At 43.4% G+C, this 27,426-nt stretch overlaps 1 protein-coding gene across 1 annotated transcript in view; it reads right to left on the minus strand.

Annotated features, from left to right (window-relative positions):
- NCBP3 (nuclear cap binding subunit 3) overlaps nucleotides 1–27,426 on the minus strand; it is a 103,306-nt gene that overhangs the window by 53,577 nt on the left and 22,303 nt on the right. Inside the window, 5 exon segments of the mRNA XM_077480599.1 lie at nucleotides 2,622–2,725; nucleotides 3,999–4,118; nucleotides 10,863–10,988; nucleotides 20,583–20,688; nucleotides 26,436–26,501. Of these exon segments, the coding sequence (XP_077336725.1) occupies nucleotides 2,622–2,725; nucleotides 3,999–4,118; nucleotides 10,863–10,988; nucleotides 20,583–20,688; nucleotides 26,436–26,501 (522 nt within the window).

The raw sequence follows: 27,426 nt of genomic DNA on the forward strand, positions 1-27,426 counted from the left end.
GGATGCAGTGTGAGGGGTTATAGCCAGTAGGACTGCCCCCTGGGTGGTACTGTGCAAATGTGGCCGTTTTTAAAAACGTTCTGCCTAGTCCTCTCCTAAAGGGGCGATATAACCCTAAGGTCAAGATGAAGATGCTATGTCTGTCAATGAACGAAAGAGAAATCATCATTTTCTTGCTAGAAAAATTAGCAGACACCATAGGGCAGTGATGGCGAACCTTGGCACCCCTGATGTTTTGAAACTACATTTCCCATGATGCTCAAACCCTCTGCACTGCAGAGTGTTTGAGCATCATGGGAAATGTAGTTCCAAAACATCTGGAGTGCCAAGGTTCGCCATCACTGCCCTATGGGAATAAAATTAGGGGTGCACCGAATGGGTTTTTTGGTGCCGAAACCGATAACGAAAATGAAAAATACACTAGGCCGAAAACCGAAACATTTAAAAAAATATATTTTTATACAGGAGATGGTCAGAGACTGGGGACACGGTACAGGAGATGGTCAGAGACTGGGGACACTGTACAGGAGGTGTGTCCCATTTTGCAGCCAGCGTGTCCCATTTTGCAGCCAGCGTGTCCCATTTTGCAGCCAGCGTGTGCAGGGAAGAGAGCCGCCTCTGCCGCCTGTTTGATCACAGCGCCTGGAACATCACAGCTTTCATTTCAATAGCTGTGTGTTCACGGCCGCGCGCCGTCACACACAGCCCCTCCCCCTTGTCCGGGCACTTTGATAGACAGATCATCCGTCCAATCCTGCGGATGATCTGTCTATCTAAGTGCCCGGACAAGGGGGAGGGGCTGTGTGTGACGGCGCGCGGCCGGGAACACACAACTATTGAAATGAAAGCTGTGATGTTCCCGGCGCTGCGATCAAACAGGCGGCGGAGGCGGCTCTCCTGCGCTATACACCCCCCATGATGGGTGGCACCAGGGGCGGAGCCCCGCCCCTACCCAAGCCACGCCCCATTTCAGGCTCCATTCTCGGCCGTTTTTCTCTTTCAGCAAATTACCGAAAAGGGCATTTTCAGCCGATATGTTTCGGCGGCCGAAATTTCGGTGCATGCCTAAATAAAATGGCGACTTAAGTCATTTGTGCAACAATTTTTGGGGGAAAAAAAAAACAAATAGTAATGTTGGCCCAATTTTCTTGTAGCATGTGAAAGATGACGTCACGCAGAGTAAATAGACATGTCACGCTTTTAAAATTGCGCACACTCATGGAATGGTGCCAAACGTCAGTACTTAATCTCCATAGACACTTTAAAAAAAAATTATTTTACAGGTTACCAATTAAGAGTTAGAGGAAGCCTACTGCTAGAATTGTTGCGCAGGGATTCCTCACGTGTTTTGAACGGGATTTACATATGTGGGCAGGACTTACGTGTGCGTTCGCTTCTGTGTGGTCTTTTTGCAAGCAATCTGGGGTCTATAGGACCCCACATTTTTCCTACAGGCTGGAAAGCATGAGATCAAAATAAAAAAAACAATCCCATGCTTTCCAGCCCTGATCGCAGCCTTGTTTACAACCACAGCCTGGACCTGACAACATCGCAATCAGGCCTCCGATAGTCAGAGAGATGACTGGTGACCATCTGGTCACCGGAAATCTCTATGCTATTCATCTAGTGGGTGCAGATTCTTTCTTCGGATCCTTGATGGATTGGGAGAGCCCGGAGAAGCACCGGAGGGTGGCGGGAGATATCCCCGCCCGTCACCTGTAAGAAGATCAAGCAGCTGAACTGCCGCTATGATCATTCTTACGGTGCACAGAATCGTCAGCTCTAAAAGAGCATTTCTGAATGATGCCTGCAGCTCACGTGCCCTCCCGCTGCTCTCAATCAATTGCTGCAACTCTTTTTTTTATTGCAGGGAATGCCTGAAATCTGATTTGTATCTTAGTGCAGTCTTCTGGGAAAATCAGTAAGCCAATCACACAAGCATGAATGTTTCTGGGGAGCGTTCTGTACACATTTTGTGTACAGAGTGCCTCCAGGTAGCCATATTGCATTTTACAGAACATTACAGAGCTGCAGATTGAAAAGGAAAGATCATTTTTAATAAAATTCAATTACAATATGACTGGAGTTGCAATAGTACATGTCATTTATTTTTGTCTATTTTTTTCCACGTGAAAGTGGAGTTACCATTTAAAGTCTTTGCAGTTTTATGTTGAGTTACAATACTCCATAAATTTTAGATACAGCTTTTCAGATTGGCCATCTTTACTTCTAAAGCACTCTTACTCTCTAAGATGCTCTTTTTACACCCAATCATGTTTCTGACTTGCTGCCAATTAACCTATTTCGTTGAAAAATGTTCTTCCAGCTTTTCCTCGTTAGTTCCACTTACTATGCCAGCTTTTTGTTGCCCTGTCTCAACTTTTTTGGGACGTGTTGCTGCCATCAATTAAAAAAAAATGATCTTATTTTTTTTCTTAAAATGGTACATTGTCTCAGTTTAAACATTTGAAAATGTTTTCTTTTGTGAATAAAATATGGATTTATGAGATTTGCAGATCACTGCCTTCTGTTTTTATGTAGATTTTACACAGCGTCCCAATTTTTTTGGAATTGCAGTTGTACATCTAAAATGGTTGACCATCACTATACACATCACTTACTGTGTTCAATGTGTTTTTGTTGGGCTCTTCCTCTGCATCACTAGGATTATCTTCATCCACTTCACCTTCTTCAGTTTCATCTCCAGAACTGTCATTGAATCGATCTAGAAGGAGAGCAGGAAAACATTCACAGACTGCTTGGTCCTACAGCAGTATCAAGAGTTTAAAGAGACTATCTTAGGTTGGCCAATTATGGCACAAATTTGCTACCAATGTGATTGTTTAAGGCTGGGCAGACTTTAGAGCAGGAGTTAAGGTAGGAGGTATTTCTGATGCAGATCTTTGATCATGACAGTTAAAATCTCAGCAAGTTATTTAACCACCCGCACTATAGTCGAAATATACTCAATATATAAGGCTACTTTCACACTGGGGCAGCGTTAGCTGTAAAGCGGTGCTAGCTTTAGCGGCGCTTTATCGTTTTATCTGTGCTTTTCGGTCGCTAGCGTGACGCTTTTAACCCCAGCTAGAGACCCGAAAAAAAGGGTTAAAACCACCTGCAAAGCGCTGCTGCCTTAGCGCTTTGGCAGTGCTGGTCATTGATCTCAATGGCAGGGACATTTTAGGAGCGGTGTATTCACCACTTTCGCAACACCCTCAGGCTCTCACACTAGGGCTGCAGGCCATTTTTCAGGCGCTATTTTTAGCCCAAAAGTACCTGAAAAAAATGTTACAGTGTGAAAGTGGCCTTAGAGAGCCATCCATGCTGGGAATGACTAATTGTGAAGTTTAAAGGGTCAAGTCACACAAAGCTGATGTTTCAGCTTTCTCAATTTTTGGGAAATTTTAATGCCCAGCTCCATGTTTAGTTTACTTTATTTAGGCCAAGCTATCAGCACTGTATAAACTATATTATAGTGGGACTGTTTGCTGCCGAAACAAAAAAAACTGTTGAAATGACTCAATGAATACAGGGCTTCCTCCGATTGGCTGAGAAACAGATCTTGATGCCACCTCTAGGTTGCCTTCACTACCATCCACATATCAAAAGGCCTAGACCAGGGGTAAGCAATCTTGGCACTGCAACAGTGGTAAAGCTACAAATATCATCAAGCCTCTACCTCTGGGAGACATGCCTTTGGCTGTCAGCCTTGCAATGTATCACTGGACTTTTAGGTCCACAACAGCTGGCATGTTAACATTGCTCCTGCACTAGACACTTGGTCATGAAATCTATGGTGAGAGTTCAGCTGATCATCTCCTCCTACAGAGAGCAAATTCCAAAAGCTTAGAATCCAGGTCTCCCTATAGGTGGCCAATGTTGTGGTAAGATTAATATTAAGTAGTATACCATAATAATAAAAAAAAAAAAAATAAAATAAAAAAAAAAAAAACACACTATACCCAGTTTTTGAGGACTTAATGTAGGCTGGTTACCTGCTTTAGATTTTGTGGAGGTGCTTTCTTCATCTTTTTTATCCTTCGTATCTACTGGCATAGTGGTCAGATTTAGCAGTGCACGAGCTGCAGTCACTTCATCAAGCCAGACCACATTACCTACCAAAAAAATATTTTCTCAAAATGAATAAATTTGCGACAACAGTAAGCTTACACTACAGAGTTTGAGTGCAAAAAAAAAAAAAAAAAAAAGGATTAAGTTCACTTTTACAAAGTGCATTGGCCGGTGCATTTCTAACATGTAAGGCAGGCCATACACGGTGCAAATACCTTTCCTGCAGACAGTGTTGACAGGGGAATCGGCAATTGTCTTCTCCCGCTGAGGGAGGGCAGGGTAAGCAGTCCTCACCAGGAGAAGATGGTGATCGCTAGCAGCTGGCTGGTTGTACCAAAGTTGATCAATAGACCAACTTGGTACATTCAGCTTGCCCAATAAATGTTCGAATCCTGGCATGTTCCTGCTGAACCAACCAAAATTCGAACCGTGTATGGGCCCGCCTTACACCCCGAATATAGGTGCAACATGTCAAAAGATTAACTTATCCTTTAAAGCACTCTGCTAGAATTGGTTACACAGCTTTGCTTTATAATTATCACGTTTCACCATTCGCAGTAAACACAAGTGAAAAATCACTAATCCACCCCTAAGGCTGGGTTCACACTGCTGCGGTGATGAGATCGGATGTGATTCGCACCGCACTGCAAATCACATCCGATCTCTGTGTGATGCGAGTTCAGCCATACAGATAGTATGGCTGAATTCGCATCGCATCCAGCCCAAACTCGCACAGGACCCTTTTTTTGGTCCGCAGCAGAATCGGATCGCATGTGTGTTCACACCATGCAATCCGATTCCTGTCCGAGTTTGAAGATCGCACTGCGATATGCGAACTGACATGCCCAGCAGTTCACATAGGGCAGTGTGAACCGTCGCCGGGAGGCATGCGAGGCGGGAACCCGCAGCGGATTTGCGGCGTTCCCGCATTGCTGCAGTGTGAACCCAGCCTAAAAGTTCCTATTTTAACTGCATTTAAAATCAAGTGAATTGAAAGGGTTTTCTTTGTGGTTAAAACTTCAGGTGGAATAGACCAGGTGTTTGATTTTCTTTTTTTAAATTACATGCACCTATTTTTTCCATTTAAAGAAACATATTTGTGTTACCTTTGTAATCAGATATGTAAATCAATTGAATTATTTTTTCTCTTATATGTAGATATTGTGCTTATTGATGTTTTACTGCTCTTCATTCAGTGCATTCCCATCAGTCTTAAAGTGGTTGTAAATCCTCACAAACCACTTTGATCTACAGGTAAGCCTAGATTAAGGCTTACCTGTAAGTCCAAGAAATATCTCCGAAACCTATACGGTTTAGGAGATATTTGCCCGAAGACGGGCACCGCAGGCGCACTGAGCGGGCATCGTCGATGACGGCAATGCCGCGAGTCTCGGCTCCCGTGCGCATGCGCGGGAGTGACGTCATCGGCGCTCCAGCGAATCACAGCGCAGGAGCAGCGAGACCCACGGAGACCCACCAAGAAGATGGACGCTCGGAACTACAGGGGGACAGCGGTGACTTCGCTGGCTCCTGTGTCAGGTAAGTGACACATAATGGACTACTATGCGATGCATAGTAGTCCATTATGCTTTGCCTTTACAGGGAATGAAAGAGGAAGTAAACTCATCAGGGTTTACTTCCTCTTTAAACCTAATACAATCTCTAGTTGACTTATGTGTATTTTCTATTTTTAACGCCACAGTCAGCCTGGAAGGATTACATCTGCAGGGTTTACCATATGATAGCCCAGAACGTAAAAAACCCTTCAAAATTAAATGAATGAAATCACCATATAGCCCCTAGAAAGAAAAAAAAAAAAAAAAAAAAAAAAAAAAACACACACACCCTTCAAACAATGCACAATATAAAATCAAGAAATACGTTTGACCAAATTTGTAAAGGTATGAAAAACGAGTGCCAGGAAAATACTGATATAGTAATACACTACAGTATTGCAAATTAGGGCTCCATGCTAAGAACCTGGCACTGTGTGGGAATTGTGTCATTTCTACGCAGCCAAACATAGCCAAAAGAGCAACATGGAAAGTGGCAAGATAGGAGTGAGACTCGAGCAAATGTTGCATCATTACAGCAGGACTCTTTGTCCATTATGTCAAAAGCTCCATTGTATCCACAAGTGTTTAGTTCAGCTTTCATGGTTAGGAAGCAGTTAAACAGACCTTACAAGTTCAACTCCCACAAAAACATTTTTTCCCTATACAGTGGGAAAGGGTTAAAGGCAGGGTGGATATAAATCAATGAAAAAAAAAAAAAATCAGATTTGATTTAAAAAAATGTTTTTATTATTTAAATCAATTTTATCGAATTTATTTTAATAAAATGCTTTTGGAGTAAATATCTAAAATATAGTTTTCTATTTAAGATACATCATTTAGTTTATTCAGCATGAAATGGAGCTTCGTTACGTAGCACGAGGCTGCATATTTTGCAATATTTACATTTTTGGTAAACTCATTCAATAAATCTGAGCTCTGCAAGCTGAGATAACAAGCACTGCATTGATGCATTCACACAATTTCACAGTAACTATGAGATAAAACAAAGCTCAGGAATATTCTTTTATCCCATTGTTTTGCAAATCCAAGTACACTAAAAACTGTACGATCAAATCGTTTCTGATATCGCTGTTTTACTAACCTGACAGCGTATTATTCTAAATAGGGAACCTTCATTTTGTTTGCAAATATTAAAGATTCGTATTCCAAGACATTGACTCTGATTTAAAGCACCTGTGCAAGATAAATAAAATCCTGAAAACATGGCCTGTTGGGGGTACTTGAGGACAGCTGTGCCTAACCAGTGTTTTTGTATAAACTATGTGCTGCTTTTAACTAAGGGAAGTGTAGGATTTTATTCCCCGTTTTGCAGGGACACAAAATTCATCGCTTTCTCCCTGTCAAAACGGAGCTCTGGCTTGTTTACTTAGATGCATCCATTGCCCAACACTCACAGATCAGCTTCTGCTGTGAGAAATCACAGCAGAATCAATAACACACACACCAATAAATATACACACACACACACACACACACACACACACACACACACACACACACACACACACACACATATATATATATATATATATACATACACACATATATATACACATATCCACATCCCGACCGCCGATGTACGTCGACAGAATGGCACGGGCAGGCATAAGGGCGTACATGTACGTCCCTGCCTTCCCGCGGGTCGGGGGCCCGATCGGGCCCCCGCCCGGTGCCTGCGGCGGTCGGTATTCGTTCGGGAGCGATCCCGGACGAGGGGGCAGCCATTCATTCATGGCCACCCCCTCGCGATCGCTCCCGACGAATAGAAATCGTTCGTGACATCACTTCCTCTCCTGTAATGTAAACACAGGAGAGGAAGTGATGTATTCTCTCCTCCGTGTCGGTATTTTTCGTTCCGACACCGAGGAGAGAGGATCGGTGAGTTGCACCAACACGTCACTACACAGTAGAACATGCCAGGCACACTCACACCCCCCCCGATCACCCCCCCCCCCCCCCAATTACCCCTGCCCCCCAGTCACACCAATGTCATTTTTTTTTTTTTTTGCATTGGTGTCATTTGTGACTGTAATAACTGTTAGGGCAGTTAGGGTTAGCCCCCTTTAGTTCTAATGTACCACCCTAACCCCCCCAATAAAGGTTTAACCCCGTGATCACCCCCCGTCGCCAGTGTCACTAAGGCTGGGTTCACATTGCAGCGGTTTATGAGAACGAATGTGATTCGCACCGCACTGCAGTGCAAATCACATCCGATCTCTGTGCGATTCGAGTTCAGCCATACAGATAGTATGGCTGAATTCGCATCGCACCCGCCGCAAATTCGCACGGGACCCTTTTTTTGGCCCGCAGCAGAATCGGATCGCATGGGTGTTCACACCATGCGATCCGAGTTTGCAGATCGCACTGCGATATGCGAACTGATCTGGGGGTGTCATTAACATTTCACTGACACTCCCAGCAGTTCGCATAGGGCAGTGTGAACTGCCGCCGGGAGGCATGCGATGCGGGAACCCGCCGCGGATTCGTGGCGTTCCCGCATCGCTCCAGTGTGAACCCAGCCTAATAAGCGATCATTTTTCTGATCGCTGTATTAGTGTCACAGGTGACGCTAGTTAGGCAGGTAGGTATTTAGGTTCGCCGCAGCTTTTTATAGCGCCAGGGACCCCCATATACTACCGCATAAAGCCCCCTGATTGCCCCCTAGTTAACCCTTTCACCAGTGATCACCATATAACTGTTACAGGTGACGCTGGTTGGTTAGTTATTTTTTTATAGTTTCAGGGCACCCGCCATTTATTACCTAGTCTCACTAGTGTACCCCTAAATTTAGGGGTGTCTACTTTCCAAAATGGGGTCATTTGGGGGGGGGGGGGGGGGGTTTGTGCCATCTTGGCATTTTATGGCCTTCAAAACTGTAACGCCCTTAGAAAGCCTGAAGGCGGTGCTTGGTTTTCGGGGCCCCGTACGCGGCTAGGCTCCCAAAAAGTCCCACATATGTGGTATCCCCGTACTCAGGAGAAGCAGCAGAATTTATTTTGGGGTGTCATTTCACATATGCCCATGGCATGCGTATGCAATATATCATTTAGTGACAACTTTGTGAAAAAAAAAAAAAAAGTTTGTAATTTTCCCGCAACTTGTGGCAAAATATAAAATATTCCATGGACTCAACATGCCTCTCAGCAAATAGCTTGGGGTGTCTACTTTCTAAAATGGGGTCATTTGTGGGGGTTTTGTGCCATCTTGGCATTTTATGGCCTTCAAAACTGTAATAGGTAGTCAGAAGTGAACTCAAAAATTTACGCCCTTAGAAAGCCTGAAGGCGGTGCTTGGTTTTCGGGGCCCCGTACGCGGCTAGGCTCCCAAAAAGTCCCACATATATGTGGTATCCCCGTACTCAGGAGAAGCAGCAGAATTTATTTTGGGGTGTCATTTCACATATACCCATAGCATGTGTGAGCAATATATCATTTAGTGACAACTTTGTGTAAAAAAAAAAAAATATTTTTTTTTTGTCATTATTCAATCGCTTGAGGCAAAAAAATAAAATATTCAATGGGCTCAACATGCCACTTATTAATTTCCTTAGGGGGTCTACTTTCCAAAATGGGGTCATTTGGGGGGGTTTTGTACTGCCCTGCCATTTTAGCACCTCAAGAAATGAGATAGGCAGTCGTAAACTAAAAGCTGCGTAAATTCCAGAAAACGTACCTTAGTTTGTAGATGTGACAACTTTTGCGCAAACCAATAAATATACAATTATTGACTTTTTTTACCAAAGACATGTGGCTGAATACATTTTGGCCTAAATGTATGACTAAAATTGAGTTTATTGGATTTTTCTAATAACAAAAAGTAGAAAATATTTTTTTTTCAAAATTTGCGGTCTTTTTACGTTTATATCGCAAAAAATAAAAATCGCAGAGGCAATCAAATACCATCAAAAGAAAGCTCTATTTGTGGGAAGAAAACGACGCAAATTTTGTTTGGGTACAACATTGCATGACTGCGCAATTACCAGTTAAAGCAGCGCAGTGCCAAATTGTAAAAAGACTTCTGGTCATTGACCAGCAAAATGGTCCGGTCTGAAAGTGGATATATACACACACACACACACACACACACACACACACACACACACACACATATATTGCACCAAATGGGTTTTTTGGTGCCGAAACCGATACCGAAAATGAAAATTACACTAGGCCGAAAACCGATACCGAAAATGACTGTTTTTAAAAAATATTTTTATACAGGAGGTGGTCAGAGACTGGCGTCATGGTACAGGAGGTGGTCAGAGACTGGCGTCATGGTACAGGAGGTGGTCAGAGACTGGCGTCATGGTACAGGAGGTGGTCAGAGACTGGCGTCATGGTACAGGAGGTGGTCAGAGACTGGCGTCATGGTACAGGAGGTGGTCCCCTCGTGCAGCCAGTGATGCAGAAAAGAGATTTTATGGCGATTTTCGGGAACATGGCGACCTGCCGCAGTATAGCGACTCCAGCTGATCGGCAAGTGGTTAACCAGTTCCCGACTGGCGCGCGGCGATGTACATCGACAGAATGGCACGGCTGGGCAAATGGGCGTACCTGTACGTCCCTTTAAAATTTGCTGAACCTTGGGGTACACCACTGATGACCTTAGACCATTCAGCGTAAGAATCATTAACCCCTACTCTCTGAATTTGTTTTTCAGGTCAGTTTTCTATACATTTACAAACTGATCTTTCCAAGCCTTTAAAATTTACCTTACACATAAGCCGTGTGTGGGGGAACTGTGTCAAACGCTTTTGTAAAATCCAAGTATACCACTTCCACCCCTCTGTCCAAGGTTTTACTTCCCTCCTCATAAAAAGAAATCAGGTTTGTTTGACAACTGCTGTCTTTCAAGAATCCATGCTGTCTGTTGCTTAAAATCTTTTATTACAGCAAGAACTTGTCTATGTGGCCTTTTATTAAACTCTCCAATATTGTTCCGACTATAGACGTTAAACTAACAGGTCTATAGATACTTAGTAGTAAGTTACTTAGTAAAGACGTTGATCCCTTTTTAAAATATGTTCACCACATTGCCCTATGCCAATCCAGTACAATTAGAGGTCATTAACGATTTCCTAAAATTAGAAACAATGGCTTTGAAGTGACAGAGCTCAATTCTTTTACGATCCACGATTTTAAGATTCATTTGTGTTAATTTTAACCAGTATCATAGTAAAACAAAAGGGTATAAAGTGTGACATTGTCTTACAGGAAGTATCATCCAACCATTCGATGTAGCCTGGCGGATACTGCTTAAAGAAAGTAAATATGTCCTCTGTGCTCAGGTCATCCACACCCACGACATGTAGGGTTTCCAGGCGGACTTTTGGGAGTGCTGAAAAATATTAGCCATTAAAAAAGTTATTCCTCACATCCCTTTTAAAACCTATGGAAATGACAAATGAATCCATATTAGAATGAAATGCTATTCATGAAAAACCATATTCACTGTAACAAGAGCATCTGGTTACAAGCAGCCCTGGGGAATGCAAGGTGCTGAGCCCTGGCCCTGAGCCCTGGCCTAGTAACAGGTATTCAAGGTGTTTGTCTAGCAAAACAAGCCTTCCCAAAGGGATCATTTACATAAGATTAAATTACCTGATGTCCTCCCATAGGAGTGAATGCACATCATTGACACGAACAAAATGGTAACTCATCATTTAAGACATCTAATCTCAATTGTACTACACCAAAAGCTCAACCATAAAAACACATGATTTACAGGTAGTAAGAAACTAAATGAAACCAATTAAAGAAATAACATTGGGTGACTGAGTCAGACACCAATAAATGAACCTAGTGTTCTCTACAGGACATTTAAAAGATGGTGAGATGAAAGATTAGCTGGTTGGTCAAAAACTAAAGCATGCCCTTTCCAAAGGTGTCCTGGGTTGAGGTCTTGATTTGATTCCCATCTTTTGGAGGGCAGCGGATCACCCAAGGTAATGACTGAATAGACCCTGTGCAAAAAAAAAAAAAAAAAAAAAAAAAACACACAAAACTGATGGCTGCCACAGCAGCACTGTGAGAAAAGGGGAAAAAAAATTAAAAAGATCTTATTAATGGTGATAACAGCTTACCTGTAAAATCCTTTTCTTTGATGTACATCAGGGGACACAGACCCATAGTACTTTCTATGTGGGTTATAGGGCCACTGATAGGTGATGGACACTGGCACGCCCTAAGGCAAGAAGTTTACTCTTTATATAACCCCTCCCACTACCAGGAGTCCTCAGTTTTGTAGCCAAGCAATACAAGTGTATACCAAGAAGGGAGGGACCACTGTGTCTCCTGATGTACAAAGAAAAGGATTTTATAGGCATTATAAAAATCCTGTTTTCTTTTCTTACATCAGGGGACACAGAGCCATAGTACTTACTATGTGGGATGTCCCATAGCAGTGGCAACTGAAGGGAGGGAGACAACAAAAAAGTAGGGCAAAAGGAGGCCAGAGGACTCATACTGCATCCTGCAGTATACTGCACCCAAAGGCTAAATCCTCATGACCTTTAATATCGATTTGATAAAATCTGATAAACATATGAACCGAAGACCAAGTCGTGGCCTTACAGATCTGAGCCATAGAGGCCTGATGATGCACCACCCAAGAGGCACTATTCGCCCTGGATGAGTGTGCTCTAACATAAGGAAGAATTTTCTTTAAGCCGAAGCTTGAACAATCACTTGACAAATCAATTTGGAAAATAGTGGATTTTGACGCTGCCTGTCCACATTTTGGACCCTTTGGCAGTACAAACTAAACCACTGTTTTATGAACCTGAGCGGTCGCCTTTAAATAGACTGATCGCTCTTACTACATCAAGGGAACGTAGTGCCTTCTCTTCACTAGACTGAGGCTCTGGGGAGAAGGAAGGCAGAATATCATGGTTTAAAATGAAAACCTGTTACCATTTTTGGTAGGAATTCAGGATGACATAGAACCACCTCATCCTTATGCATGATCAAATATGGTCCTTTACAAGACAGACATACTCTTCTAGCAGAAGAAATGGCAACCAGAAAGATCATCTTTGTCAAAAGAACCTAGGGAATTTCGTAAAGGCTCAAATGGCTGATTCTGCAAAGCCGATAAGACCAAATTTAAATCCCAAGGATTTAAAGGTGCCTTGATAGGGGGATTAATCTGTGTTACCCGCTGAATAAGCTATGCACTAAGATTGGGAAGCAAGAGGCTATTGAAAAAACACTGACAAGGCCGGGATCTGGCCCTTGATAGAAGACAAAGCCAGCTTCATTTCAGATCCCGTTTGCCAGAAATCAGGGATCCTACCCATGACATACTTCCTGGGGTGCCAATCCCTGGATCCACACCAAGAAACGCATGCCTACCAGACTCTATAGTAAATTATTCTGGAAGCCGGCTTTCTGGCATTAATAAAAGTAGACACTACCGAAGGAGATCACCCACGATCCTTTATAAAGTGGGATTCATTGGTCAAACCTGTTAAAGTTTTCATCATTAAGGTAGAATGGAATACCAGACATTGTGTGAGAAGGTGTGGCTATAATGGCAGAGACTCCTACTGCCATCTTTAGGATCTCGGTAAACCAAGATCTTCTGGGCCCCGCTGGGGCCACCAGAATCACCTCTTTGGTTCCTGCCGAGAAGGCGCTGAAGTAGCAGAACTGGAGGAAAGGCACAGATCAGAAAACAACTGATCCCATGGGAAGACTAATGTGCCTGTTCCGCCTGCTAGCAGATCCCTTGTTCTCGACACAAAGTTGTCGACTATTTTGTTAAATCTGGACGTGAATAGGTGCATGTCCGGAATACCCCCTCACTGACATATTACTCTGAAGATGTCGGGGTGAAGAGACCATTCTCCCGGAAAAAAAAAAATTGTTGGCGACTCAAGTAGTCCACCTGCCAATTCTATATTCCTGGAATGAAAATTGCTGATAGGCAAGGAATGTTGTGTTCTGCCCAAGCTAGAACATGATTCACCTCTTTTTGGGCTGCACGACTTCTCATGCCCCCCAGGCTCTGACTTATGCTGGGAGCTGAGCGTAGTGGAAAAAATCCAAGGCCTGAATCTTTATTTCAGACTGACAGGATGGTGTTTGAAGCAGTCTTGAGTGAAAACTGCTCGTAAGGGACGGCCTCGAAGGAGGCCACCATTTCCCCTAGCAATCTCATGCACAGCCGAATGGAAGGATTTTTCTTTGCTTTGTTAAAAGAGGAAGTAAACCCTGATGAGTTTACTTCCTCTTTCATTCCCTGCAAAGGCAAAGCATAATGGACTACTATGCATCGCATAGTAGCCCATTATGTGTCACTTACCTGACACAGGAGCCAGCGAAGTCGCCGCTGTCCCCTGTAGTCCGCCGCATCCATCTTGTTGGTGGGGTCTCGCAGCTCCGCCGCTGTCATTCGGCGAAGCCGCGATGACGTCACTCCCGCGCATGCGCATGGGAGCGGACACGCACGGCAGCTCTGTTGCTAAGAATGACGCGCTCAGTGCGCCTGCGCGCCACTGTCTACGGCGCATGCGCCGTAGACAGCGGTGCCCGTTTTCGGGCAAATATCTCCTAAACCATATAGGTTTAGGAGATATTGCTTGGACCTACAGGTAAGCCTTAATCTAGGCTTACCTGTAGGTCAAAGTGGTTTGTAAGGGTTTACAACCACTTTAAGTTAGTCCTACAATGGAACGGATTCTTGTCTGGGGTAAGAAAACCTTCTTCTGTATGGTATCTATAACCAGCCCCAAGTATTGTAATCTCCAGAGCCACAACTGAAAATTATGATTTTATATTTCAAAGAGCAGAACTTTCTGGTGAGTGGGAAATATCGGCACGTGGAGATATGAATCTTTGATATCGATTGAATCCAAAAACTCCCCTCCTTGCAGGATGGACACAACCGATCGGACTCCATGCGAAAGGATCAGATGTTTAAGTGCCGATTCAGATCTTTGAGATCTAGAATGGGTCTTACCTCTCCCATTTGGTTCTGGAACCGTGAATCAAAACCTGTATCCTGTTCCACTAAGGGAACCTTTGATATCACCGACTGGGATAATAGATTATCCAGAGCCAGAAAGACCTTTTTCTCTGGATCCTTGGGAACATTTCTCTCAGAATTCTAGTTGTAACCTAGAGAAAACTGCAGAAGCCACCCATGTGTCTTGACATTGTTCCTGCCAGATCTTTGAGAAATGCAGGACCCTTCCTCCCCCACCCGAGCGAGTGGGGGTGCCCCTTCATGAGGAGGTTTTAGCATTCTGCTTTGTGGCCTTTCTGCCCCAAAGATCTCTTCTGACCCCGATGCTGCCCTTGGGGTCTTTCACATGAACCTGATGGTTGAGGCCTTCGCGACTGCCTAGAGCAGTGATGGTGAATCTTGGCACTCCAGATGTTTTGGAACTACATTTCCCATGATGCTCATGCACTCTGCAGTGTAGTGGAGCATCATGGGAAATGTAGTTCCAAAACATCTGGGGTGCCAAGGTTCACCATCACTGGCCTAGAGGCTGATGCCCCTGGCACAGGAGAGGCAGCATGCTTAAAGGAGAAATATTTGAACTTTTTTACTGGTAGAAGAGCTTTTCCCATTAGAGATCCTTTGGATGTATTTTATCCAGATCGTCTCCAAATAGCCGTTCACCATGAAAAGGGGAAACTGGCTAGGAACTTTTTAAAGGGTGCTTTGGCTGACCAATATTTCATCCATAGAACTCTGCAAGAATGCACTAGTCCAAGCATAAACCATGAGGCTTAAATTATAGAATCTTTCACAGCATCTACTGTGAAACATAGTGCGTCTGATACACCAACCCATTGCTGGGACTGCTGATCAGGCAGAATTTTAAGTATCACCACAAACTGTTCCTTAATGGACTGGGATACACTAATTGCAGCAAGAACCGGCTGCTCTACTGAACTTGCTATATTGCTTTTGGAAAGAAGTTCCAACTTTTTATCTGTTGGATCCTTTATCAGCGCATTCTTGTTCACTGAGGCGATTGCAGCATCAGTTGCAGGAACCCCCCCCCCCCCTTTTTTTTTATAGAAATCCTCTTCCATAGGATAAAGCGTGGAGAATTTCCATGCTATCAAGCCTCCTGCTGTTAGCAGCTTCAGTACGTCAACAAGCAGTATAATGTAGAAAAAAGGAGGGGGTGAGTGCTGTGTCGGTCAGTGAATTACAGAGAAAAGGATTTTACGGTGAGTGCCAAAAAACTATTTTCTCTTATATTCACCGACCGACACAGTTCCTCTCTAACTACATGGGACGTCCCCAAGCAGTGCCAAACGAGAGGTGGGAAAAACAGCATGAAAAACTTCATCCACAATGGCAAGTGGGAACTAGTGAAACCAAACCCACAAAAAAACAGCAGTGTGTGGAAAACTCCACCACAAACCCAGACATCCTCAACAGGAGTGATCCCCAGACCGCAACCTTGCGGAAGTAATGCAACAGTGCAATAACGAAACAGTACTGTGTTTTTATCGAAAAACCAGGGAAAAAAAAAAAAAACTCGATAGCAACTACACGGCCGCCTGCAAAACTTTGCAGCCAAAACCAGCATCAGCTGATGCACCGTTGTCTACCTTGTAAAACTTGGTAAACGTATGGACAGACGACCAGGTTGCCGCCTTACACATCTGCGCAACAGACGCTTGGTGTCGGAAGGCCCAAGACGTTCCAATTGCTCTTGTAGAGTGGGCTGTGACTGGAAAGGGAGGCACCTGCCCCTTCAAGGCGTAGGCTTGGACTACAATCTGTCTGATCCACCTGGAAATGGTGGCCAACGAGATCGGCATAACCTTCTTAGGACAAGCCACTGAAACAAACAGTGAGTGACTTTCGAAAAGGAAGCTGTGGCAGATAAGTACACCTTCAGAGCCCTAACCACATCGAGAGTGTGAAGGGCCACCTCCTTGGGGTGCTTCGGCTTAGGACACAATGATGGCAATACAATGTCCTCATTGATATGAAAGGCCGAGACCACCTTAGGTACCAAGGACGGTTGCGGACGCAACACCATATCCCTGTGGATGACCAGATAAGGCGACTTGCAGGACAAGGCTGCCAGTTCCGAAACCCTCCTGGCCGATGTGATGGCCACTAAAGACCACCTTCTGTGAGAGGGTCAGCAGAGGAATCTCCCTGATATTCTCAAACGGCGGCTTCTGAAGGAGGTTCCCAGATGCAGAGAGGAGAAAAAAAAACGGTCAGCAGCAGCAGCTCTAACAGCGGTGCAACGATCTGCAGAACAGCTTCAGCGTTCAGCACAGAGCCATCCAGTGTCCCACACATACAGTGGATACAGGAAGTAACGAGAAAGCACATGTCATGCTGTCACAAGAGGCCAGCGGTGGAGAAAGCATTCAGGCTTTCACAAAATGGCCGCCAGTGTAATCAATCAATAGGAATCCTAAGGAAAATGGCTGCTGAAGCTCCCCAGGGGAATCTATAGCTTTCTCAAATCTAAGATGGCCACCGGAACGGCGCCATGCGGTGAAGAGAGCAAAAATAAAAACGAGCTGCCTGCTGACAGACAGACAACCTCCACAAAAACTGTTTTTTTGGGACACCTGGACCAGGACTGACCAGCAACCGCACAGAGCCCCCACAGGTGAGAAACAGCGACCCCACACACACAGCCCGCAGCGCATGCAGACATCGCACTCAGAGGGGGAAGGGAGGGGTGATAGGGACTTGGGAGAGAGCATAAGGAGGTGAGGTGGGCCCTGAATCAAACCCCCAGGGAATGCCCAGCTGCTCACCCCACCGAGGCAGGGAGAGCCATACTTACCAGTCCTGAAGAGCTGGGAGACATTCCATCACAGACCTACACCTGCGCAGTTACAGGGTAGCTGTTGGCCTCGGTATACTGTGATCCAGAGATCAGTAGCCCGGTCATATGCATAACCCAGAGCACTGAAGCTCACGACCACCTCTGGAGCATGAGGTATGTCGTGGCCTGCCGAGCCCTAGCTGCGGCCTGCTCACGCTCGATGGCCAGACTGGGGAGACTACAAGGATATCATTAACCAGCCGGTCACCCAGCTGGCAGTTGATAGAAGATCTCAGGATCTCTCATCTTGCGCAAAAAGCAGCAAACCTGCAGTAAAAATATGGGCCGAAAGGCCCGAAGGGTTTCCTAGGTCATTCTCCTTGCTAGGCAAAATAAAAACTGAAGCTGCTAGCAGCAGGAGGAGGGTTGATAGCACGGGGCCCAGGATTAGAGTTCTGTGGCTTGTGTAACAATTTTGCCTAGTTTCTCCTAATGGCAGGCTATACAACCCATGAAGGTACAGAGAGGAGCTGTGTCAGTCGGTTAATATAATAAAAGAAAAGTATCTTCCAAATCTTTGGGAAGATCTACCTGATCCTCAATAAGAGGGTCCTGAGCACTAGATGGGAATCTGCTATGTTTGGCCCCACTTTGGAGAGATACCTTAGCATCACTCTTTCCAAATTACAAATGGTAGAAAAAAAAAAAAAAAAAAACTTGTGTGAAATATACAGGGACTGAAGTGTCTAGCGCAGCTGCAACAACAGTTTACCCTGACGGCTCAATCTGACCAGCCTCATCCCTCTCAGAGGAGGATGACATTCTTTTGCAAATGGATTTCGTTTATGAAACCACTGACCCTTTAGAACCCTTAGAGGAGTTTCTGGTCCCATTGCCACTCATAGCCTGAAGCACAAAGCAGAGGCACTACCAGCAAAAGAATGTATACTGCTAGGCTATAGTCCAGTGCTATAAGCTGCTCTTAACACCTAGCCTGGTAAAGTATAATGTGTCACACGGAATGCCTGTGTCACCAACCTGAAACAAGCCATCCTCCTGCTCTGTCCCTCCACAGCCAGCAGCTACACACATACACTGCTTTAACAACTTCCTCCATGCGTGGCCGTCTGACACCGTTAGCCACACCCCCGCGCTAATTAAGGTCCTCCTTTCAAAAGAAAGTGTCTTCATGCACGAGTGGCGCCTTTGCGAACAGCTGATACGGCGGCGGGTAAATCCACTGCCGAGTGGTCTGTTTTTTGTTTTTTTTTAAAGAATGCTTTTGGCGTGCAAAAAAAAAAAAAAAAAAAAACATTGGGGGGCGCAGGAGGAGAACCAGACCTCCCTTTTTACCGGAGGATCTGCTTGCGGCTGGAGGAGAAATTAAGGCTTCTGATATGGCGCTGTTTCCAGCATCAGGCGGTCAGTGCTCATTTCAGCCCCAGTGGTGATACATAGGCATGACAACATTATACACAAAAGGAGAAGTTCTTAAGAAAATCTCCCTTACCTTTCCTCGCAGCAGGGTTATCTAAGATAAATCCAATTTTCACCCTTCACAATGGGCTCCAAAACCTTCAGGAACAGGGGAACCTCAGGTTACCCACAATCCTGGACCTGCAACACCACCCTGCCAGTAAAAACTTTATGGCCTTACTACCAAAAAGTACTGGATCCCAGGGTCCAGCTCTCTAAAAAGAGAAGCATTCGCAAGCAAAACCTTGTTTCTTCAGACACGAGGCCCGGGTACCATTCCTTTAGCCCATAAAAGGACATCAGAACGGATCCGGTCAGCATGGCTATCCCCAGCAGGGAAGCATCCAGTGGAGCTAAGCACAGCACATCTTTACTCGCGACCACCTTAGACACTGGCGAAAAAACTGAGGACTCCCAGTAGTGGGAGGGGTTATGTAGGGAGTACGCTTCTTGCCTTAGGGCGTACCAATGTCCATCACCTATCAGTGGCCCTATAACCCACATAGTAAGTACTATGGCTCTGTGTCCCCTGATGCAAGAAAAGAAAACAATCTTACCACCCAAGGAGAACATCCATTGTTGGCACACTCTCCTCTCCCCTGAAGCCTGCTGGTGGGGAGATCACATGACAGGACCGCTCTGAGAAGCTACGCGGTATATGCATCTTCCTTTTACAGGCTAGTTTTAAGCTTAGTTAGTTCTAGCATTGACTTCAACACTGTTGTACCCTGCAAAGTAAAGTAAAAATGTGCTAGTATGCATGGCAAGCTGGCACATTGTGTTAAACTTACCTCAAAAAAAAAACACTTAAAGCTGAAAGATGTCAGAGCTGCTGGCGCGTCCATCTTTACCAGTCTTGCTTCAGGGTTTGTGGACTTCGGCTCTGACTGGCCAGAGGCGCAATGACATCACTCCAACGCATGCGAGCGGGAGCCACCATTCACGGCACAGGGCTCTGAAGGAACAGTTCCTTCATAGCGCATACGCCAGTTATGTCACTGGCTGCATACAGAGTAAATATCTCCTAAACTGTGCACATTTAGAAGATATTTACACTACCTATAGGTAAGCATTAGTATAGACTTCCCTATGGGTAAAATTCAGTGATGGAAGTTTACTTGCACTTTAAGCGTATATCCATAAGATATTTTGTCAATACTGACAGGTGGATAAATGCAACACCTGCTGCCTGCTTCATAGTTTAAAGCAGCATCACATATTTATTTCTAGTACCCTTCTATGTTACATAACTAAAACAAATTCGCAAAGTCGTAAGATTAAAGTTCACCTGTAGCATACTCCTTGTCTAAAAGCAGATACCACAACATGCTATTACCTTTAATAGCCAGGAATATCCTTCTGTGCCCTATGATATCGTTCCATGTGTTTCTCTAACTAGGTCATGGCTACCCTTTACCAGCTGCCACCCCCATCCAAGGAGATTGCCAAATTGTCAAATAATGGAATGGTAGCTAATCCATAAAGTTGTTGGAAGTTTGCTCCTAGGTAAAACTTACTATGGAGTACAGGTTCACTTTAAAGTAGTCAACTGGGGATGCTGGTGCACTATAATAACCACCACAGCTCTAAAGGGAAACATCACACTGGCTGCATACACATGCAGCAATAATATGGAGTGCTGAATGCAAAGTGTATATTCACATAAAAGCGTGAAGGAAAATATTTACCTTTTCTCATCATGTCCCTATCCAGTACGACATTTCTCTGATTGTCATTGACTTCTGCACGAAAATGAAACCTCTTTGCTCTCTGTTCTTTTTTCTCAATGGCTTCCTGTGGAAAGGAAAAGCCCTTTAAAATTAAGACTGCCTAGGATCCAGACACTTCCACTGCTTAATGTGCCGTATCACAAATTTATATGCCATAGCATAGCCAAGTCATAGCAGAAGAATATACAAAAAAATATATATATATATATATCATCTAAACAAAGTAATGTGCTAGACTACTAAAGATGCTCAAATCAGAGGCACAATGCATTACGTTATATGATGCTAAAATACAGTAAATAAAAAAATAAATAAAAAAAAATCATAAAACCGACAGGGATTCTATTAGACATAGCACAAACTACACGTAAAGCAGGGTATACACAGGGAGTCTTTTTTTTGTTAAAAAAAAAAAACACTCTCAGATCCTCACAATCCACCTCAGAATACACAGAACAGCGCTGCAGTTATTGGTTGAAAGCCCCGATTGAATGCTGGTTTTTCCAGCAGGACCCTTTGACAGAAGCCTGTCGTACAACCAGCTTCCGTTGAACAGACAGCAGAACAAACATACCAAAATGTGTCTGGTTCCTGCTGAACTGGCCAGCGGGCGATATCAATTAGGTTTTAGGGGTCAGATAGGGTCTGCTTCAACCCAGGCAGGGCCAGGTTAGTGCCAGTACCGATAACACCCACGCGCAAAGCATACACCTCCCTTAGTGGTATAGTATCTGAACAGATCACTATCTGATCAGATCTATAATAGCGTCCCCAGCAGTTTAGGGTTCCAAAAAATGCATTGTTAGCAGGATCAGTCCAGATACCTGCTAGCACCTGCGTTTTGCCCCTCCGCCCAGCCCAGCCCACACAAGTGCAGTATCGATCACTGTCACTTACAAAACACAACACACATAACTGCAGCGTTCGCAGAGTCAGGCCTGATCCCTGCAATCGCCAACATTTTTTTGGGTAGCGTTTTATACAGTCGCTGACAGCCTAGGTGCTTTTTTACCTGTGACTCTCACTAGTGTACCACTAAATTTAGAGCCCAAAATGGCAAATCGAAGGTACACTAGTGCAGAGGCCTACACGTTTTTTCCTGATTATATTTTCTGGCCGCTTGTCTTTCAAACAGTATCTTCCCAGAAAGCGTGCCAGATACGGGGTAAAGCTTTATAAGTTCTGTGACAGGGCAACAGGCTATACATGAAGCTTTATGGTTTATGAGGGAAAAGATAGTTATGTAGAGCTGGAGAACTGCCCAGATTACATAGGGAGCGCTGGCAAGATAGTGTGGAACTTGGTGTCACCCTTATTCGGAAAGGGGTACCACTTGTACAATTTTTTTGTACAATTATTACACAAGCGTGCCACTGTTTAGTCATTTGTCTGATCAGCAGATTGGAGCATGTGGCACCGTGCGACCTAATCGCCAGGGCTTTCCCCAGGGGCTTGTAGACTCTCGTCTTAGGCTGGGGGAAGAGAGCCTGCTTGCAGTGTAATAACTTGCTCGCTATGAAGTGGAGGGATAATAAGAATGTTTTCGTTCTTACCTCCCTTCATGCAGACACGACAGTCCAAATTACTAGGGCGATTGGTGTTGTGGAGAAACTCCTCTGTGTCCAAGAATATAACCAAAATATGGGAGGGGTGGACCTCAATGACCAGTTGTTGGCGCCGTATCTAGTTGCCCGTAAGGCCAGACGCTGCTACAAAAAAAGTGTCTGTATACTAATTTCAATTGGCTTTGCTGAACGCTCATGTGCTACACAAAGCTTCAGGTGTGACTTTATCCTTTCGTACATTCCAGGAAGAGAGAGTCACAGAGCTTCTGTATCCAGACTTTTCTGCACCTCACCATTCCCAACCAAATGCAGTAAGCCGGCTGCATGAGAGGCATTTTCCGTATGTCCTCCCGAGTACCCCTACCTAACGAGCCCCCCAAAGATGATGTAGTGTCTGTACCAAGCGCAGATATAGGCATGACACCCGTTATTGTCCACGCTGTCCTGGCAATCCTGCATTGGTTAATATTTTGAACGCTACCACACACTAGTGAAGTTTTAGAGTAGGGTACACTTACAAAAAAAAAAAAAAAAAAAAATCAAAAATGGTTTTATTGTTCTCTCTCTCTCGATTGTTGCTTTTACTGTATTCTATTCTGCAATGTTATATCATGCTTGCTTTTCATGTATGCATTTTTTTTATACTTTCCTGTGTTTTATTGTTAACCATTTTTTTGTTTTCATGTGCGCCATTCAGCTGTAGCGCGGATTTATCCATCTTTACAGTAACAGCGTTTGCTCCCATGATACATAAAGCCATGACTCCAGTGCTGTAGGAGGTGATTTTCACCACGACAAACAAAAAAAAAAAAAAAAAAAAAAAAAAAAAAGAAGGGAGCATATATGCTGAAGCATGGAGGTAGCAGGGGCGGAGGAGCGATTTTGCTCCTAATCCCGCGTACATACGATCGAAATTCCGACGGAGGGCTTGCCCGTGGAAAAGTCCGACCATGTGTACGCGGGATAACTTTTTGCGGGAGGGTGCCCCCATGCTTTGGCAAATATAAATGGTGTATGTATGCCCATCAGAAGTGGATGGATGAAAGGAGGTATTCTAATGGTGGGCATACTCACCGATCAATCTCTTTTTTTCGTTCAGCCAACAGGCTGCATGAGAAAAAAAATAAAAAATAAGATTACAATATATGTCCAACAAGGACCAGCAACATACTGGAATGTTGCTGGACTTTGAATGGTTAGACCAGAATGATGCCTGCGGGTTTAGGTATCATTCTTTTTCAGCCAGTGATCAGCTTTCATGTAAAAGCAATCCTAGCGGCTAATTAGCCTCTAGACTGCTTTTACAAGCAGTGGGAGGGAATGTCCCAGCTCCCGGATATAAACAGTGCCATTGGGAAAGCATTTTATCACACCAAACGGTGCGGTCAGATGCTTTGAGGGCAGAGGAAAGATCTAGGGTTTACATTCCCTAAGATAACAAAAATGATAAAAAAAAAATAAAAAATAAAAAATGGAAGGAACAGTTGAAAAATAAAAAATAGCAAAAAAATAAATAAAAAAAAGCGCACCCCTGTCCCCCCTGCTCTTGCGCAAAGGTGAACGCAAGCGTCAGTCTGGAGTCATATGTAAACAGCAATTGCACCATGCATGTGAGGTATCACCGTGAAGGTCAGATCGAGGGCAGTAATTTTAACAGTAGACTTGCTCTGTAAATCTAATGTAGTAACCTGTAAAGGCTTTTAAAAATGTATTTAGTTGCCACTGCGCATTTTAACGCAATTTTAAAGCATGTCGTGTTTGATATCCATGTACTCGGCCTAAGATCATCATTTTTATTTCATCAAAAATTTGGGCAATATAGTGTGTTTTAGTGCATTTAAAAAAAAGTATTTTTTTCCCCAAAAAAATGCGTTTCAAAAATATACTGTGTGGGAAAAAAAATATATACCCACCATTTTAATCTGTAGGCCCTTTGCTTTAAAAAAAATATAGAATGTTTGGTGGTTCAATGTAATTTTCTTAAAAAATAAAAAATATGTTTTCATGTAAACAAAAAGTGTCAGAAAGGGCTTTGTCTTCAAGTGGTTAGAAGAGTGAGTGATGTGCGACAAACTTCTAAATGTTGTGCATAAAAAGCCATTTTGGAAAAGTAGACACCCGAAGCTATTTGCTGAGAGGCTTGTAGAGTCCATGGAATATTTTATATTTTGACATAAGTTGCAGGAAAAAGACATTTTTCTTTTTTTTTGCAAAGTAGTCACTAAATGATATATTGCTCAAACATGCCATGTGCATATGTGAAATTACACCCCAAAATACATTCTGTTGCTTCTCCTTAGTATGGGGATACCACATGTGAGACTTTTTGGGAGCCTAGCCATGTACAAGACCCCAAAAACCAAGCACCACCTTCAGGCTTTCTAAAGGGTGTAAATTTATTTCACTCCTCAATGCCAATCACAGTTTCGGTGGCCATGGCATGCCCAGATGGCACAACCCCCCCCCCCCAAATGACCCCATTTTGGAAAGTAGACACTCCAAGCTATTTGCCGAGGGGTACGGTGAGTATTTTGAAGATCTCGCTTTTTGTCACAAAGTTTTGAAAATAGGAAAAAAAAAATATGTTTTTTTCTTTACTTTCTTCATTTTCAAAAACAAATGAGAGCTGTAAAATACTCACCATGACTCTTGGCAAATAGCTTGGGGTGTCTACTTTCCAAAATGGGGTTTTGTGCTATGTTGGCATTTTATGTCCTTTGAAACTGATAGGTAGTGAGAGAAGTGAAATCAAAAATTTGCACCCTTAGAAATCCTGAAGGTGGCGATTGGTTTTCGGGGTGCCTTACGCGGCTAGGCTCCCAAAAAGTCCCATACATGTGGTATCCCCGTACTCAAGAGCAGCAGTAAAATGTATTTTGGGGTGAAGTTCCACATATAACCATGGCACGTGTGAGCAATATCATTTAGTGACAACTTTGCGCAAAAAAAAAAAAGTTCGCAATATTCCCGCAACTTGTGGCAAAATATAAAATATTACATGGACTCAACATGCCTCAGCAAATAGATTGGGGTGTCTACTTTCCAAAATGGGGTGGGGGGTTTGCGTGATTTTGGCATTTTATGGCCTTCGAAACTGTGATAGGTAGTGAATAGTGAAATCAAAAATTTGCACCTTTAGAAATCCTGAAGGCGGCGATTGGTTTTCGGGGTGCTGTATGCGGCTAGGCTCCCAAAAAGACCCACACATGTGGTATCCCTGTACTCAGAAGAAGCAGCAAAATTTATTTTGGGGTGCAATTCCACATATAACTATGGCATGTGTGAGCAATATATAGTTTAGTGACAACTTTTTGTCAACTTTTTTTTTGGTCATTATTCAATCACTTGGGCCAAAAAAAAAAAATATATAATTATATTCAATGGGCTCAACATACCTCTCAGCAATTTCCTTGGGGTGTCTACCTTCCAAAATTGGGTCATTTGGGGGGTTTTGTATCGCCCTGCCATTTTAGCACCTCAAGAAATGAGATAGGCAGTCATAAATTTAAAGCTGTGTAAATTTCAGAAAATGTACTCTAGTTTGTAGACATCAACTTTTGCGCAAACCAATATACGCTTATTGACATTTCTTTTACTAAAGACATGTGGCTGAATACATTTTGGCCTAACTGTATGACTAAAATGGAGTTTATTCAACTTTTCTTTTAACAAAAAGTAGAAAATCTTTTTTTTCTTCAAAATTTTCGGTCCTTTTCCATTTATATCGCAAAAAATAAAAATAAATCGCAGAGGCAATCAAATACCATCAAATGAAAGCTTTATTTGTGGGAAGAAAAGGACGCAAATTTAGTTTTGGTAACACATTGCATGACCGTGCAATTACCAGTTAAAGCAGCGCAGTGCGAAATTGTAAAAAGACCTCTGGTCCTTAGGCTGACAATTGGTCCGGGGCTTAAGTGGTTAATGTGAAAGATGATGTTACGCCATGAGAATAGTGAGAGGATCATGATCTCTCTTCTAAGCAAAAAAATTGTTACTCATTTTAGCCAGAATCGTGGAGCTCTACATAAAAGACCAACATTTAAGGGCCTTGGAGTATCACTTCATCAAGGTGACATAGATTGCCCCTAAGAAGGGACCCCACAAGGCCCCAAAGTCATTTTATGAATCATGACTTTTATGCTGAAGTCTGCCAGAGTTAAATATACATTGTAGCACGTGAACCGTTTCAGTCAACCAATATTTTTTGTAGAACCACTTCAAACATGCGTAGTAAAAAGTTTACCTTGGAAGTGACATCAATGCCAGTGATAAAGGTCCCAGCTTTATTTTCATACCGCCTGATGTTATCCTATAAGAAAAAAAATATCAAACTCAGATAATTTCAATGACTCAACATACATTCATAAAGATCACAGGACGTCAGTGTTATGGGAAGTTGAACCACTTCCTGATAGATCATCTCCTGTACAATATACATAAATAAAACCACACTAATCACTGTGCATTCATCCTATGCAAGGTTACTGAAAGAATGATTTGGCAATATTGAAGCATTCACTTTTACATGTTTGGGACATTTGTTTTGTGATCTAGGAACCCCTGCCACACAGCTCAGACTTCTAGGCAGACTGCACTACAGTTCACATTTCAGCAGCAAAGCATAGCCTAGGACCAGCCTCAGCATGTAACTGGACAATGGATGAGAAGTAGTACTGGCATCCTCCTAATATTCCAAAATTGACATGAGGTCACACCTATACTGACTAACCTGTGTAAAAAAGCTTTCTATACTTTACATGTCCATTCACATGATGAGGATGAGGAGGGAGCACATGCTTCAGGATTTACCAACTGGCGTCAAGTGCACTCTCCTCTCCCCTGCAGTAGCCGCTTGCGGATCCAGAGGATAATATGACCAGAGTGGGCTAAAAATAGGTAAGCATACACATCTTTTTTACACAGGTTACAGCATAGGTGTTTGGGGGGGAGGGGCAGCACATCTTTTAAAGTTATTGTAAAGGTTTCTTTATTTTTTATTTCAATGGTTTTCATTGGTATAAAAGTTGTACAATCAGAATTGTTATCACAGAATTCTATTTGTACAGTTGTCATTATATGTGAAACACTTACTGCATACAAAAGCATGTTCCAGTAGATTACATATACACATATACATACACATATACACACACACATACATTTTGAATGTGTTATACCCTTTATATATTATAAATTATATTAGGTTTAAGCTGGAATTCCACTTTAACCAGTTG

This window comes from Lithobates pipiens, unplaced genomic scaffold (assembly GCF_037356315.1).
Source record: "Lithobates pipiens isolate NorthernLeopardFrog02 unplaced genomic scaffold, aLitPip1_a1.2 Scaffold_16, whole genome shotgun sequence".
NCBI classification, from domain to species: Eukaryota; Metazoa; Chordata; class Amphibia; order Anura; family Ranidae; genus Lithobates; species Lithobates pipiens.